This window comes from Molothrus aeneus, chromosome 6 (assembly GCF_037042795.1).
Source record: "Molothrus aeneus isolate 106 chromosome 6, BPBGC_Maene_1.0, whole genome shotgun sequence".
NCBI lineage: Eukaryota > Metazoa > Chordata > Aves > Passeriformes > Icteridae > Molothrus > Molothrus aeneus.
In genome coordinates, this window is record NC_089651.1 from 3,347,414 (window position 1) to 3,365,584 (window position 18,171).

At 40.1% G+C, this 18,171-nt stretch overlaps 1 protein-coding gene across 2 annotated transcripts in view; it reads left to right on the top strand.

Moving 5' to 3' along the window:
- The first annotated feature begins 295 nt into the window (after positions 1-295).
- Positions 296-18,171, top strand: part of GAS2 (growth arrest specific 2) — a 90,457-nt gene continuing 72,581 nt past the window's right edge. Inside the window, exons 1-2 of one of the 2 annotated variants that reach the window (XM_066551769.1) lie at positions 296-413; positions 10,609-10,784. In XM_066551769.1, the coding sequence (XP_066407866.1) occupies positions 10,643-10,784 (142 nt within the window). In that variant the 5' untranslated portion in view covers positions 296-413; positions 10,609-10,642. Of the gene's footprint in view, positions 414-693; positions 869-10,608; positions 10,785-18,171 lie in introns of those variants that run through there. The other variant, XM_066551768.1, reaches the window with a different exon arrangement.

Here is an 18,171-nt window from a genome sequence, read left to right on the forward strand (position 1 = left end):
CCCTCTGTCAAGGGGGGAGCCCTGCCTGTTCCCCCTCAGCCGAGGTAGGAGCCCCCTGTCAAGGGGGGAGCCCTGCCTGCCTGCCGGGCCAAGGGGGGAGCCCTGCCTGTTCCCCCTCAGCCGAGGTGGGAGCCCTGCCTTCCTGCCCACCCCAGCCCAAGCGGGAGCCCTGCCTGCCGCCTCCTCCCTCCCTCCCTGCCAAGGTGGGATCTCTGCCTGCCTGCCCCAGCCAAGGTGGGAGCCCTGCCTGGCCTGTGGCGAGCTCGCTGTCAGCCTTGCGGCGGGGCTCTCCGCGCGGGCTCCTTTAAATTGAGGGCGTTTCGTGTGTCTCGCCGGCTGTTCTCGGGTTTAAAGAGAAAGGGGCCAGAACGAAGCGGGAAGGTGATCTTTGTCCGGCGGCTCTTCGGTGGGGAGTAGGTGCTTTTGTTTCCTTGTTCCCCGTCCCGGGGAGGCTGTAAGGGTACGTGGGGGAGCAGCACGGCTCGGCTCGGCTCGGCTCGGCGGGCACCGCGGGGGTGGCTGCTGCTGCTGGCTGCTTGTGGGGTCGCGGGGCTTTGGTGAGGGTTTTTCCCTCCCGCTCTCTACCGTGGGAGTTTGAAAGCATGGCGGAGGCGCAATGAGAGCGTGCGTGGGTGTGTGGCGGAGATCCACGCGTGGCTCTCCCGGGCCTCGCCGCCGTGAGGATACGGTTGCTGGCGGGCTGCCCCGGGCATCCCGCGGAGGGCCGGGGGCTGCGGCGGGTTTGCTTGGTCCTGCCCCCGAGGGGCAGACCTGGGAGCAGCGCTTCCAGCACTCATGGCAAAGCCATTAGCTCAGCCCGGCTGCGGAGGGGCCCCGAGGAGGACAAACGCATCGGACTCCGCGGCGGGTGAGAGCGGGGCGGGCAAGGAGGGATGGGGGGTGGCTCTTACTCACAGTGCGCTCACCCCTGGCCTCAACCTCTGGTTTATCTTTATGGCTTCTCTGGGCAGCCCTGGGGCGCTGGTGGTGCGAGATGAGGAGGGCGGGTTTGTGCGGGGCTGCGGCAACGGCGGGCGGAGGCGGCCGAGCTCCGCCGGGCGCTCCCGGCCCCTCCGCCGCCCCCGGATAGAGAACGGGACCCTTCTTGTGCCAAAAGGCGCCCTTGCTTGGCCCAGGGCTCCTGGTTTCCTCTTCAGGCTCTAGATTCAAATCTCCGGGGACGGAGTTTCGCTTTTAAGAAGGCTCTGTTTCTTTGCGAGCGTTCTAGATGTAGGGAGTGAAGGTTGCTGTTATCTGGGATTGCTGTGTGCATCCTGGTGCGGTGGTGACATCTGAGCCTGCTGGCTCTGCACGCTCTGTTTCTTCCCTGACGTTCTAGGTGTAAGCAATGAAGGTTGCTGTTACCTGGGATTGCTGTGCATCCCGGTGCGATGGTGACACCCGCTCGCTCTGTTTCTTCACTGACGTTCTAGGTGTGAGTAATGAAAGTTGCTGTCTTCCAGGATTGCTGTGTACATCCTGGTGCAGTGGTGTCATCTGAGCCTGCTGGCTCTGCGCGCTCCTGGGGGAGTGCAGCTCCTGGGACAGCAGGACAGATGCACTGCAGGCTCCCCAGTGCAGTTTCAACATACTTCTGACATTACTCTGCAATGGAAAATGAACAAATTATTATCGGTTTTCCATGTGCATTATGTGTTTTTTGTTTCGTTGCAAAGTGGATGCTGTGCCAAATGTAACAGTTTGATGAGGGTTTTGTGACGTGGATTGTGATTTAATAGGAAGTTTCTAAATAGGACATTCCTGAATTTATACTGTATGGTGCCATGAGCCATCTATCAGGATTATATTGCCCTTGTTGGAACCATGGTCAAACTTATGTGAAGGTGGTGAAGTGCTGAAGAGTCAATATTATCTTCAAGTTCTAGCTGCCACTTACTTTATCCTGCTGACTTATTTGGTTACTTTATTTATTTTACCTACAGTCTTATTTAAATTGGCACACTTACTATGCACAGTACTTCTTCAACTCCACTTTACACCTCTCAGTTAAACTTCACACTAATTTCAGGACAGGATTTAGAAATGGAATATCATAATTAAAAGCAAAGCTGACGATTGGAAGTCAGCTTGTAGTACTGCATAGTGTCCTTACCGCAAGAGATACTTCTACTCCTTGTGAGATGTGATATGTCAGTTTAAATATGTATTTTATTTTCTAACTGGTGGGGGTTGAAACTTTTGTACTATTTTTTAATGGCCATTTTGCTTAAACAATCAGAAAAAAATATAGTAAGAGCCATGCAAAGAGGAATCAACTCCAGAGGTTTTGGACAGTGTTAGGAATCAGGCTCAGTTTCCAGAAGTTACAATTTTATGAGCAAGTAGATATTGAATGTTCCTAAAGTTTTGCTCTAGGGGCATACAGTTTGTCTGTGTGAGAAAGACTTTCAGCTTTCCTTTTGGTAAGGGAGACGTTATCAAGGCAATAAAATTGTTTCTACTAGGCATAGTCCTGAGAATGTCTAGGCTTCCGATGATTAGAACAGGTTTTAAAGTGCAGTTAACTTTGTTTTGGTCTGGCCTCAGACCAAGGGCCTTCCTTACAGGTAAAAAGTGTTGGTAAGCTGATGTGCCAGGCTCTCCATCCTCCCCTCAAAGTGCTGCACACACTTGTAATGTGTATTCATAATGTAAAGGACAAAGGCTTCTTGTGATTAAAACTTACTCTATCAGTGTAGGTCACATTTTGATGCAAGCCATGAAAAATTCTAATTGACTAACGAGTTTCAGATGGTGGTTCCCCTTCAGTGCCCCTCCCCCTGCTCCTAATGTACAGTGTGTTCCAAGTTAATCTGGGAAAACTCAGAAACCTTGGGCTAAATTGGTTGTGGTATAGGTTATAAGGATAATAAAATATCTAGAAAAATTAAATTTCCTCATAAAGATATGCTGCTGCATTTGTCAGCTCATGTTTTATCTGCTTGTTTATAGTAGTGGGCAAAGTTAAGATTAGATGTAAGGTACCTGTATGATAATGCAGATAAGAATGACCTGTTGTTTCTGATAGAAGGGAAGGCTCTGCAAATAGCTCTTGGAGAGACAATATGCAAGGTAGTAGCAGAATGACTTTAAAAACGATTGTGTTTGTTTTTATGCATGTAAAAGGGCAAAAGGAGAGTGATTACTCTTCTGTAGTAAACTGGAAATTGAAGGTGGTAAAGACTGAGTAAGTAACATCTAACAGTGAGTGGCAAGTCTCTGGGTTTTTTCTTACTGTTTCTTTTAGTCCATTTTTAGCATTTCAAGAAAAGGAGCTTTCACAGTTTCATTTGGGAAAGTCATTCCACTGTCTAGCAGATCTCACCGTGGGAAACAGTTTCCTGACATTAAAAAGTGAAAAGTTTTTAGTTATTTTTGTGGCTCTCAATGGAAGGCATTCACGTATCTTTTTTCCCCTCTTTCTGCATGTATGTGTGTATATACACATATGTATATATATGTGGAAAAACAAGAGCATCCTTTAGTCTATGAACTGATATTACACTCTCCAAATCTGAAAAATATGTCAACACTGAGACAGGAAAACTGAAGTAAGTTTTAAAATGTATTTATCCTTGTTTCTGCCATGTCTATAAAACTGGCACTTGATGATGTGAAGGTGGTGATTGCAATATGAGTCCCAAATTGTGGGCAGCTTCATTTCTACTTGCACAATTATGCATTTTGTTCTGCAGCTCAATCTGTTTATGAACACTGAATCTTACCCCTTTTTGCACTCAGCTTGGTGTTGCAGTTAGTGAATGATGCATGCAGTCCATTTAAACTCCAGTAAAATTTCAAAAGTTCTGTTCTTTTCCATCTGCTTGAGGTGATTAGAGCTAGCAGGGAGATCCAGCAGAGACACTTGCCAGATACACTCATGAGCTCTGTTCTGGCTTTTGATCCTGTGTCTCCTCTCTTCCCAGGCTGGCTGCTTTCCAGTAGCATTACCTTCTCTCTGAGACAGCAGGAGATTGTCTGTGTTTATGGCTGATACGCCTCTGTCAAAGCCAATGTACAGGCTAGTGCTCAAGTTCCAGTTCCTTCAGAGAAAACCTTGCTGATCTTGTCTAAGTTGTGTCTGTTTCCTCTATCATTGACAGTGGGGCAATTGCACAGCTGTGTGTGTGATGTTTAGTTTCTTCTACAACTGGTGGCTAACGTGCTTCCTCAGTCATGTTATAACAAATTTCATTGCACAAGCTCAAAGCCTGCCTATTTAATCCTGATCAGATTTATGAAAAAGAGTCTTTGAACCCAGGGTCTGAGGCAAAGTTATGGCATCTTCTGTTCCAGTAGTTCCAGCTTTTAGAGCGGCTGGGCCACTGAGCTGGCATATGTGCAGGTGTTCAGTCCTGGGTAGCTCTGGTTTGGCTGCCAGCTGCACAGAGCCAGTCACTGACCTTGTCTGCTGGGCAAGAGTGCCTGGGGGGCCAAACCTGGTGTCTGTCACAGTGTCCCTTCAGCTCTTATGTCAGCTCTCCTGCAAAGGGCCCATCACGTAGCACCTTTGCATCAGAGGTGATTTGATTGGTCGCTGGAGGGAGGTCTGCATGTGCCTTATGATCGATTTTCCCCCTCCATAGACACTTTAACTTGTTTTTATTGTTTTCTAACTGAATACAAAGAAAAATGCTTGTTTCACTGGATACTTCACATCTATGCTAATTCTTAAGTCAAGTCATAAAGATCAAGTGACTCCGCAAGACTTCTTCATTCCTGACCTGGAAGGATTTTATGTGGGAGCAAGCTGCAAGAAATGGTTCAAGCCCCTTTTTGGTTGAGAATTAATGCACATTTAATTGGGAACCAGGCTGAAGTGACAGTGAAACTCGTGGTGCAGAGAGCCCTGCATAGCCAGCAGCTTCTCAGTGTAAGCTGTTACGCATATCTGCTGGAACTGGGTGGGTAAATTGGAGTAAAAACTTATTGGTTTACATGATTATCTGGCAGGCTGGAGCACATGTGTTTTCTTTGTATGTACATCTATGCATACATGCAAGCTTTTATATGTTTACAGTTTTTCCTCCCTTTTGATACTTGGTTTAAGAAAATAATCACAATTTTACAGGTAAGGAGGGTGGTTGGAATAGGAGAGGGAATTGAATCTGGGGATCTGCAACTGAGTGCTTCATTGTGCATCCAGTTTTACTTTCTGGATTAAACAGTCTTTGCCTCCTGTGTGTTTTGAGTACAGTGTATCATTCTTGACTCCTTTTTTCCTACCCGTTAACCTCAACAAAAGCCAGTAGAAACACAGAAGATCACTTGTTTGATTCTTATTGCTTTCACCTGATGATCACTGATAACAATCACCAGATAGTGTAAGGTTACACTGCTGGCAAAATACAAGCAATGAACTGCAATAAACAGATAACTAAATGCTCCACTGTAGAGCAAAATAAGAACTTCACTGTTCAGTAGGAGCAAGCAGAGAGAAACAGGACCTTTTAGTGTTGAATGTGATACACATTTCTGGGTGTACTGTAAACCATCCCACACTGAATTCTTCATCTAGACAATGAGGCTAAGAATTTGAGACATCCTCCTCTCATTGAGAGAGGCTGAAAAAAAGGGTTGTGCTACATAAATATGAACTGTAACAAAAGAGGATGAAAAGTAGTCAAAGACTGTTCCTCATCTACATTCTGAATAGTAGGGGGAAGTACTTGCTTTAAAGCATTTAGAGGTAAGTTTTGAAAATGCTTCTGCAAATCAAGTCAGCCTTAACAGTTTACAGAGAGTGCAACATTCTATAAAATATTTGTCATGTTTGTGTTGGCTAGTTTTAAACAGCTGTATATATGGTGATTTGATGTTGCTGTTAGAAAATGGTGAGATTAGGAAGCCCAATATTTTTTGGCTCCTTGGTTCATACTTTGTCTGCCAAAAGGAAAAGGATGAAATAGTTGTTGGGGCCAGAGACTTGCCTCAGCTGTGCTGATGTATCCTTAAAAGCTGCTGTCCACCTCTGATGCAAGTTGGTCCATCCCTCTGGCCTCACTGAGAAATTGTCAACAAACTTTTCTTCAGTTCACTAAAATATAAATATATTAAGACATTTTAAGGAAGAGATTTGAAGGTATCTGAGTGATGAAACAAGGGCCTGGCCTTCACCACAGGGAGACTCTTCATACAGATCTTGAAGGAGCTCAGTACTCCATTGCTGTAGCCTTCACAGAACTCTCGCATTTTGGCTTCTTCCTGGATCCCAGCTACTGTGTGATGAAGTTCTAATAAGTGTCTAAAAAGTACAATTGATGAAGTAGATGAACTGTTTATTGAAACTTGGGTACTTCAGTACTGAAGTGTTGTGAAGGCTTAAGTTGAATTTAACAGGTTCAGTAGCAATCAGTGTTTGCATGAAGGATAATTCAGAGCTTGAAAGTTTCTGATGCTTGGAGTTTGTTAACTGATCTCCAGTATAACTTGTAGAGTTTGTGACAGGAGATACTCTGCTCCTTGGAAGCTGAATTTTAATTTTTTAATAATTAATTTTAAAAGTCCAAGGTAGGAATTTTGTGGATTTTACTGAAGTGTAGGGCAGTTTTTCAGAAAAGTAGTGGAGAAGTGAAAAATTTTGGGGTTTTTTGGAAATGAAATCAAAGAAAATTTACACAGAGGTAAGGTTGGCTTGTATGTGATTTATCTGTGATTCTTCAGGCTCTTCATCAGTATTAACTTTCTCGTTCCTCACTCTGCATGCCCTCTTCACAAATTAGTGCATACATTATTTTTATTCAGGGCTTTATTTCAAGCAGACCTAGTCCCAGTATAGAAATGCATTAATCATTTTCACCTTCTAGAGTGAAAATGATTAATGCATTTCTATTTCTCTATTTCCATCTCATTTTCACCTTCATTTTGTCACCTGCCTGTCTGGCTTTTGTTATCTTTCCAGTTTCTCATTCTGAGGATGTGTCATATGAAAACCACCTTAAACTCAGAATACCCTTCCTGTCTCTCTTTTTTCTTCTTACTTACCAGAGTTACTATGAGACTGAAGCACCCTTTCATCCTCCAAAATCTTTGTTCTCACACTTTGCTTCCCTGAATGAGTCTCAAAAGTTTCTTGGGACTTTACACAGCCTGATTGCTGAGTTAGGTCAATATGAAATATCCTTAAAGACAATGCTGTATTTTAGAGGCAAACTGAAATAACATCCCTATTCCCCCAATTCTCTACTCTGCACTTCCACAGAAACAAGCCTGAGATGTAAATACACTGCAGTGCTTCTTCCACAGACACTTGTGGAAACCCAGACTGCTTTCCATATAGCTGTTTAAGAAGCCTTCCTTCTTTTTTATCTTGTCTTAAAGAGATGTATCTTTGACACCCTAGAATTCCTTCAGCCCCACCAGTGTCAGCAGCCTGTATTGTGCCTGGATGACAGTCAGTCATAATAATAATGTTATTATAATGCTGGGGATTAATTAACCCCAGCTTTCCATAGAGCACTTCATATCCATGGTCCTGGAAATGATGAAGTGGGGTGAAAGAAAAGGCTGTTGTTTTCTTCTTCACAACCCAGCTTAGTGTGTGTGTGCCAATTTTTACCCTTCTAGCAGGGCACATCCTGTGTAGAGTTTCCTGATTAATACTGCTCTGAGCATCCATGAAATATAAATAACAGTATATTTGGGTTGAAAGGCACCTCCAAGTGTCATCCAGTCTAACTCCCTCCACAAAGCATGTATGAAATGTGAAATTCTTCCCAGTCAGGAGGTGCAGGGTATAACTGGTTCCTTTAGTGAAATAGTTCTGCTTTTTCTGTTGTATTTTTCCAATTTGTATGTAAAGAGAAACAAATAGCAGGATTTTCCCAAATATTTAGATACATACACTCAGGAACAAGAACTCTCTCTCTTTTTTTTTTTTCTTTTTATTTTTTTGCATTTTTTTTGCATTTTTTTGCATTTTACCAGTATCATTGCAATGGTAATTCAAGAGAAAAAAACTTCTTCTGGCTCTCACTGTATCAGTGGAGGTTATAGACCCCAGAAAATGGTCAAAATTATTTGAAGGCTCTTTCTGGAAAGCAAGTATGTGATAGATCCTTGATCTTTCCCCTGTAATCTTTGATGACAACTGGTGTCAGTTATCTGTCTTGCCTCTGTTTCTATCCAAAATGATTTGAAAGAGTAATTTATGTGGTTCTGAGTAACGTAGAGAAACTAAATATGTTGTCATTGAAATTCCTTAGCTGTTGGTAGCTTCTAGTCTGAATCAATCTATTTTGAGAGTGACAGTCCTGACTGATTTTTGCAGAGCTAACAGTCCAAGTCTTTTCCCTCCCCTCCCTTGCTGCCTGCCCTAAATGAGCAGATATGATTTGAATTTAATTATCCCGGAAGCCATAAATCCAAACTGACATTTTTACAAAGTCAGTTTCACAACAGAGCTGTGCATGAGTTAAGTACTTTAGTCTGCTTTAAAATGCTCTGCCTTCAAAGAAACTTTGATACCTAAGGATTTTTTTTTGTTAGAAAAATGTAAAATCTACTCATAATTCAGAAATATGTGTTTATAGAAGAGAATAAATCTTTTTTATGTATGTTTTTGCTTCTCCCTCACTGAAAAAAAGTTGTCTAATTTCAATAAGAAGTATATTTGTAGTGATAGCTGCGCCTATCTCAAGGGCAAGCTAAACTTCAGGACTTAGGGTGAGGTGTTGTCAAAAAGAGCTTATGCAGACCTTTTTGCAAACACAGAGTTTATTTACACAGAGTAGGTTAAAAATGCTGAAGTATTTTAATACAAGTATTAAGATATTCCAAATACCATTACATACATTAGGAAAAGTCAGTTACATCACAATTTTATGGAAAGGCAATTAAATTTTTATTTTTATTTTTTTTTACGTTTAGTAAATATTGTCTCTTTTGACATAGAAATTGGTTTCAGTATTTTTGTTATTCAGACCACAATGGATAGTATAATAAATTGTTCTTTTTTTCTGCTCTTGTTTTTATGGTCACAAATATCTCTTACCTGGTATGAAAGGTATGCAAAGGACAGAGGGAAAGCGTTTGCAGGTTCATAAATTGAAGGCAGTTGACATGTCTTAGTACAATTGGTGTGGAGAATAGGCAAAGGACTCTTCCTTGTGGGTCTCACATTCACTTCATGTCTTTCTGGTGCCACCTGTACAAGAGCTTGTGTGGTGGTGTTTGAGGGTCCCCAGGACGAGGAAGAAATGAGAATCTTGACTCCGTGTTTCAGAAGGCTGATTTATTATTTTATGATATATATTATATTAAAGAAAATGATATATTAAACTATACTAAAGAAAGAAAGGAGACATCAGAAGGCTTAACAAGAATGAATAATAAAAACCCATGACAGACTCAGAGTCCCGACACAGCTAGCTGTAATTGGCCATTAATTAAAAACAATTCACATGGCACCAATCAAAGATGCACCTGTTGGTAAACCATCTCCAGACCACATTCCACAGCCAGCAGATAATCATTGTTTACATTTCATTTCTGAGGCCTCTCAGCTCCTCAGGAGAAAAGTCCTAGCAAAAGGATTTTCTTAAAATATGTCAGTGACAACCTTGTGTCTGCTGGTTGGGGTAGGCTACAGCCTACCAGGCAAGGAAGTATTTCAGCTCACTGCTACAATTGCTACAAGATTCTTTCAGAGAGGGAAAAATAACCTTGCACACTTCTGCCCCAGGTGGAGAACTAGCCCTTGAGGCACAGAGATAGCTCCAGCAGTGGCTCCTGTGACTGACAATGCTTAACACATCATGTGTTAAAAATTAGTTGTCTTACCTGAGACGTTTCAGTAAGTCATCACTGAAGCAGAGGAAAATTTGGGAAGTGGCAAGTGAGTGACCAGCACTAGCTGTTCTGCTGCTTTCTTAAGAAACAATGCTATTGAGTCAATATATTCTGTGTAGTTTTTCCTTGAATAATTTTGAAGCTGTAGAATAGACTGTTTCCATTTCGTTACAGCATTTATTAATTGTTGATAAGTTTGCTGTAGGAGCACAATTTGCTTGTTGCCATGTTTTTCCTGGGCATGGTCCAAAAATCTCTGAAGTTCTCCAGTTAATCTGAATTGGTATTGGGTGTTGGGTCAGGCATCATAGTGAGTTGTTAGCTTTGTGCAAAATGTTTATTTTCATTTGATTTTAATAATTCCTTACAGAACATTTTGTTGTGTTGGCAGCATGTAGCTTGGTGAGTACAAACAAGGTTAACATTTGTCTGTATGTTTTAATCACTTACAAAAAAAAATCCATTAACAAAACAAAGTTTTGGTCACTGGTGTGTGTGACCATGTGTTAGATCCACCTCTGTTTGTCTGATATCTGACTTCTTAGGCACATGATTAATGTTGTCATGATTGAATCACAGAATGGTTCAGGTTGGAAGGCACCTTAAAGACACCTCATTCCAACCCCTTCCCTACCATGGCAGGGACACCTTCCATTGGACCAGCACGCTCAAAGACCTGTCCAACCTGGCCTTGAACACTTCCAGAGATGGGCATTATATGCTGGTTGGGATTATTTCCTACAATTCTAAAAATGGCGCGCGTGAGACTTTAATTGGTATAATGAAGAACTATTTTCTTTTTTTTTTTTTCCTTTTTAGATAATTTTGTGAACAGGGGACGAGAGGGTAAGACATGTGCACTGCCCTGAGCCCGAAGGCACGAGGGCCTGGCCTCTCTGACATGCACCAGTACAGCCAGTGGCTTGCCAGCCGACACGAGGCGAACTTGCTGCCAATGAAGGAGGATTTGGCCCTCTGGCTCACAAACCTACTGGGTAAGGTACAGCAAGATGGAATGCACCTGCTGGGCAGTGTGAGAGCTCCTTTCACTGTTAGCTGGGGATTCACATTTCTTTGTGTTTCAAAAATCAACTTATGATTACGTAGCTACCGTCATGTAACACAAATATTAGCAAGGTCAGAAAAGCTGAGGACTCATTTGCCTCCATTGTGTTTCTGTGAGTAGCATAACTGAACATTATACATTCTGTGTTTAGCTTTCTTTCAAATTTCTTTTTTTTTTTTGCATGTATTTTCTGTACCTGTACCACTAAGCTGAATAATACTGATTGCTGCCTTCACCTATGTCTTCCGTTTTTATTGATAGGCCTCCTGAAGAGTATGGTGTAGTGAGTGTCTTGAGCAGGAGATACCATTTAATAGCTCTTCTCTGACCAAGTGGTCAAGTAATTATAATTGCTGCCCAAGGCAATGCATGCTGAGACTTGTGGTAGCCTGTGCATAGAGGGGTTTGACCTAGCATAGCTGGGACCTAGAGGTTTACTGGTGTGCATCTTGGTGTGTGAAGACAAAGCTTGCTGTTTTCAGAAGAGGATGCAAACCAAAATTGAGGGGAAAAAATCAGGTACATAAAAAAAAAAGAGCAAATGAGATTGTTCCTGGCAAGAAGGAAAGAGATGTGCAAATTATTCAAGAAGGTGGAACTTAGAAATTATAAGCTAGGAAATAGTATGTTGTTTCCTGAGAGCACTCAGGGAAAAATATTTTTTATGTGATCTCTGTAAATACAGAGGCTACTACCAAAGAAATAGATGACTTAGAGAATACCTCATCCATAAGGGAGACATCTCATTAAATAAAGAGAAGAAAAATATTTCAGAAGCTATGTTTACATGAAACCTTAGTTGATGGGATTTTGGAAGAAAATTTGGTGTGCATGGTTTTGGAGGATTTATTTAATTTAAAAAAAATTCTGAAAATCTGTTCTGGTGAGACGTGGGCAGTGTCTTGTCATGGCAAATGCTGTAGTTAAACCATCTCAGTGATACCATACAGTAACAGAGTATATCCAGTGTCTTTCATCAGCACATTCTATATTGCTTTATTTCCTCTTTTTTAAGAGAAAGAAAAGGAAATATCACTTATGTTATGACAGATGTGATCAATAAGCACAATGTCAATAGAACACAATATCCTGCAGGTAGACAATACCTATTTTTAAGTTGAGTTATGAATCCACAACTGGAAAAGTGGCAGGCGTTTTAAATTATTTATTTGTATGGTACTTCCATTTAAAATAATATGTTTTGAATATAAAATTATCTATGCAAAACCAGAGCAAAATTCAGAACTTTTCATTCCAATTATCACAAGACAGTAATCCAAGTGACCGTTTTTTGAATTGGAAGCTGCACATTCCATTAAGGATTCAATATATTGTTTAAATGTTTTGAACAATGAAGTTTTAGTGATCCACTCAAGAACAAATAGAAGATTGCTTGCAGTTTGTAACAGAGTTCTCCCAGTGATAAGTTTAGGAATGAGGTCACTCTTTGAGCAAGAAAGTAGCAACCAGCAGGAGGTTCTGAAATGCCAACTGTAATTAAATATCTGATTTTTCATATGGACACCAAGTTCTGCACTGCAGGACTAAATGGGCACAACCTTCTTTTAATTAAGCAGCGTATACAGCTCATTTGCTTAATGCATTCCCCCACACCTTCTTGCACCAAGCTCTCCTTTTCTCAGAGTTTGTGCTGATGAATTGAAATTATAGTGTTTTGTTAGAGTGCTTTGAATTCCTATGTAGACATTGTTATTCAAATTAATAATTCAATCAAATTAAAATTCACATTAAAAATAAATGAGGTGTGAATTAAAATAATTATTCATAAGAGTATATTAACTCAGAATTCAAATTTTGTTTAATTACTGCATAATTTGGACAAACTTTAAATAGAGAAGGTATGTGTGAGGATGCTGCTGTGCAGTAAAATAGAAATGAATATACAGCATGCATTTTTCAGCATCCAAAAGGATAGAAGAATATGGAAGGCTTTTTTTGTTTGTTTTGGGATTTTTCCTGTCTGTGTGGAAGAAGCAATGTATTTTGAATTAATGCTCAGTAGATCTTTACATGCATAGATATGCAAGTAACACGGAGCAGATAATACTGTGTGTATCCACACCCTAGCTTGCTCTGTCTGTGACTTCTGTGGCTTCATTGTAAGTGGCCTTATTGCAGTTTTCATGCAGTAAGATTCCTCAATTCGTAAAGGAAATTAATATGCATTTCATTTAATTTTTGCTGGTTTGTTTCATTTATATTTTGTCATTCATCTGTACTAGGACTCAACAAGGACACATAATATTTTCAAATAAATATAGATTAAAAAATAGTATTTTAGGCAAATACAGGGCTGAAACTCTTTGAGGTTGTTTGATCAAGGGATGGTTTTTTAGGAGATTTTTGTGGAGAGACAGTTATGTTCTATACGGTGTTACTGGAAGTTGGAATGGTGTTGGTTTTGCAGCAGCATAGCCTGATGTGGGTTCAAAACCAAGCTGGGAATCATTATTGGGATGTTGCACTTTATAATATGAATGAAGTGTTTTGATATCAGATAGAAAGCAGGAATAGCTAGAATCTGACCTTACCCAATTGATAAATTAGAAAAGTGAGATACATAGTGCAGCTGGAAAATAACGTTGGGAGAATTTTTAATCCTGAGACTTTGCATACTTAATTTAGCATGGACATTGTTGTGGGGGTTTTTGTTTAGTAATCACCAGTACTTTTGTGTGCACTTTGCTAATTATTTTTTGGAACCATGTCAGAGAAACTCAGAGCTTCTGAGAGGACAGCTCATCTTTACAGCTCCATTGCTGAATAGATTTTAGCTGTCTGGGGGATGGAAAAAGGACACTGCAGATGAAATCCATGTGTCAGATAGGATTAACTCATATGATATTGTACCTTAGAGCATTTTCAAAGCGGGACATGTCAGTGTTGTGGTTTGTCTGCTGGAAAGGAAGATGGTAGCCATGGATGTTGTGTCTCCTGTCCTTGCTTCTCTCTGTTGAGCTTTGGTGTCTCAGTCAAGAGTGGCAGCGATAAAGATAACAAGATATGTTAATCTAGCTGATTTACAAGGCATAATGATCTCTGAGCCTTGTTTCTATTAGGTATAGAGCTGGTGAAGCACTTGGGAATGCTTTCACTTCTGACAAACTCCAAATTTGGTAGATTGTATGTATACTTACTTTAGTAGAATGTTCTTGTGGACACTGAAAAAGTTCTATTCCACCCTGAGCAAGCTGCATATGGGAATTAGCACACTTGGGCCACAGAACTCTTCTAGTAGAGGCAAAATGGCAATTTGAAAGATTTGCTTGTTTGCTTTACTCTCCAGTGAAGCAGAAGCAGAATGGCTGACATGAGGAGGAGAGGGCCTCCTCGCCAGCCTGTAGTTTAGGTTTCCCTTTTTCCTCTTGGGCAGTTGTGTGGACCTCTAATCTTTTTCCCCATTCCCAGAGTTTATTTACGAGCTGCCGAGGGTTATATTGTCTTTTTATTCCATCCAGCTTCATTTAGCACATGGGACTGACTACACCTCAGGCATATGTTGGGTTCCAAGGTTTCAGTCCTGAGCCCTCTTAACAGAAGAGGGCTTCAGAAGCTCATAGCTGAGGGGCCAGGGAATGCAAGATGCTGAGAAATTGGACATGTAAATATTGAACATGGTTTGATGCATGTAGAAGTTGCTTGGGTGCAAAAGTGAGGGAGGCTTGGAGGAAAGGAACAGAGGTGAGGATGTTAGGAGAGGCATCAAGCTGAAGACAAGGCTAAGTGTTTAAGAGGTTGAAGGAGGTGTACAGTTTGAAGTTGGAGAATGATGAGTCTTCTGCAAAAAAACAGTCTTTCTTTGATTCTGAATTAAATCTGTGTCAGCTTAGTGTTCTTGCTCACCTTGTTGCCTAAGAGCATTCTATAACAGAACGTGTATTTTTCAACTTCAGTTTGTTCAGATTGATCCAGTGGGAAATACAGGTTTTAATTGTCTGAATATCAAGAAATACCTTGATATTCAGACAATTAAAACCTGTATTTCACAGGTTCACAGTATTCACAGTACTGATACCTCCAGTGATTCTACTGGCACTGATATAGTTTTTTACTTAGTTGAGTTGCTTTATAATTTTTTTTTATTATCGGCATGCCTTTGAAATTTTTATGTCCCATTTCAAGTAAGTATTAATGTCTCAATGCTTTCAAAATCATGTCTCCTACTGTCAATTATTGTAGGCAACAGAGCAGTCTTATCAGAAAAGAACCAGCTTTATATATGCATAGTCATTGGCCTTGGTTTTCTTTATTTTTATCACATTTTGTTTTCTTGCATTTATATGCCATGGGAATTGAGAGGGTCAGGAGCAATTGTTTCAGTAGGGCCTCAGTATTGTAGATGTTTCAGAGATTGACTTGAGTGAAATATTTCTATTTGTAAACTACTAGTTTTGTGTTACTACACAAAATATACAATTAAAATAGTCCATCAGCAAGTTGTGAGGCTGGAGTCAGTCTTGCCCTGTAGTTATTGCCCCAAGTGTGATAGAGGAATTGACTAGAATTGGGTACCTGGGTTTTTAGGTCCATCTCTTCTTCTGAATGTCTGAGACCTGTAATGAAAACTTTATCTTCAGCCTCTTGGGCACACACCCAAGGCATGAACTCTCCCATTATTTTTTCAGGGACCTCCAGTCTGGTTTTACGGGGTCCCCCAGCACTGGGTGACCTTACAGATAGTTGCTCACAGTTTGCAAGTGGTTCAGGTGCATCTGTTTGACTTTTTGAGGGGACTTTTTCTGGTGGTTGTGGTAAAAGAGAGGGTAGGCAGCCCTTGAGAGGTTTCTGAAATCCTTCGTATTCCTGGATTTTCTTCTCATACTTGCAGTGTTGTTGTTTTATTATACTTGATGTTATTACCATTCTATAAAAACATTGCAACTGCTTTCTGGTAATTGTAGGGGGAGTTGTACATTTTTAATGGAGTTTGATGTTTTTTCCACACAAATACATGGAGCAGTTTTTTTCCTCAGGTTATGAACATTACTCTTACTTGAATCAATACATTTCTACTGTTAAATATGTCAGCGTGTCTGTTTCAGCAAAGAAATGCCACCTTATGAAGCCATAAAATACAGTGAACTGAAAGCTGACACCTAATATACTTTTCATTGGAGACAGATGTTCAATGCAAAACTCATTCTTTCAGATTTCATAAAGGCAAATAGAACTCAAATAATCCAGTTTAGTGTACAGTATGCAGTGACCAAACTGCTAATGCAATTCAGCATTTAAAGTAATATAAATATATTGTTCAATAGCAGAAGAAGATAACCAAATTCTTTTATATCTTTCTAAAAAGAAAATATTGATAAATAAGTTTTAAGGGTTTTATAACATTCTATTATTATGAAATGATGCATGTGTATATCATAGAACAGAAGAGTTATGTAGAATGTGGGGGGGTTTTGCTTGTGTTTGTGAGAAAATTGTGTTGCAAAACAAAATAAAAATTTGTAATTTTTTTAGAAGAGGAGTGTATTATAAAAATTAATACTCAAGCAGTTCCTGAAGCATAGTTATTTTTAAAATTTAGCTTTCTAGTGGCTTTAGAGCATCTTATAAAAATGCTGATGGGGCAAATGGGAAAATATGTAGGCTAGAATGGTGGCAAAGTCTTTTGAGATGCTGAGCTGTTCAGGTTTTTTATGTCTGGGCTATTATAGTTTCATTCCTGGCTTCATTTAATCTGGAGATATGGCAAAAATATTATCAGTTAGGCATAAGCTAACTGCCTGTCTGCAGTGCTGCCACTGCTCCTTTGCCTGGAGAAATCATTTATGCATACAGGAGCTATAAAGTGGGCTACATGGCAAACAGAATCAAGTGGGAATAAAACAGAAAATCTTCAGGTTAAAAAGATATTTCTGAAGTAAAAGGTGATAGAAAAAAACAAGGTTAGCTTCAATGAAAAACAGAAGTGTGCTGTATCTGAAGATGGTTTGCTGCAACAATCTTTATCATTTTTATCTTAACCTACCAAACTGGTTTTGCCCAAAAGATGCTAAAGTATCTCAAAGTTTTCAGACAAAGGCCTAGAGAAGCCAGCTTTCCTATAGCATTTGTAAATCTTACTGCTTTATAATGCTGCTATATTCAGTATTGTGACATGGAGTATCAGGTTACAGTGTATCAGCAAGAAATTCAGTACTAATGCATATACTTCATTTTTGTTACTTTTGAATGCTATTTTTCCCCTCTCTTCTTAGCAAAAAGATATGGGAAAGCTTCACTTTTCCTATTTTGCTTGACAAGAAATTGCAGTGAAGCTGTTCTAAATAGATTAATATTTGCAGTTTCCAGACATCTCATGGAAGCAGGAGTGGATGTGGATGGGATGAGAAACCAGTCTCGCTTCAGTTTTTAAATATTCTTCTTTTTTCTTTTTTTGGCACATTAGACTGTTGTTGCTAATGCATGCTGTGCAACAGCCTATGAAAAATTAGTTAGTAGTGTTATTTCCTAAATGGCATATTTAAATACTGGAGGAAAAAAAATGCTGTCATAATTGGAAAAACAAGAATTATTCCTTGATCTTCTCTTGATATGAGTGGAAGTTAAAAGGGCTGAAAAATACAGCAGCTCATCAACATAGTGTCCAAAGTAAAGGGAAATATTTCAGTAGGAATGTGAAAATGAAAAACCTTCAATAGGAAATAGGGATATTTTTACTGAAGATTATGTTAAGATCCTGGAAGTTTAGTCTGGGATGGTAAATAATTCCCTTCCCATCTGGGGTCAGCATGCAATCTCCTCATGGCTCATGTGATCCCCTCTTCCAGGGGGATGTGATTTCATTGTTATGCAAACTTGTCTGGGCAGCTATAGAAGAGGGGACAGTTCCTGGCAGCTGAAGTAATGCCATATAGTCTGATATGAGAATTTATATAGTTTAAAAGCAGGGTATTTTAGGTTTGTTCTTTCAGTGAAAATTTTGATCTGTGTGGCAAATAGATGTATAACATGAAGTTTTACTCTCCATTATTTTGTTATGTACCTAACTTTTCTTCTGAAAAAGAACATTCATAGGAGCATTGCAGTCACTGTCTTCTCTACTTCTTGAAGGATCAAGATTTAAGAGTCTACTAAAAATATACCACCCTTTCCTTTTTGACATGGTTTTCTACTTCTGTTACAAATCAACTCTTAGCAATTCATGCTATAACTGCCCATGCACTCTGGTGTAAACCATTTTCCTGCTGTACTCTCTCTTTTAAAACATTATGTTCAAAGCACTGGATCTTCATAAGTAAAGTGAAATACACAGGGTTGGATATGCTAGAACTATTTTTAAA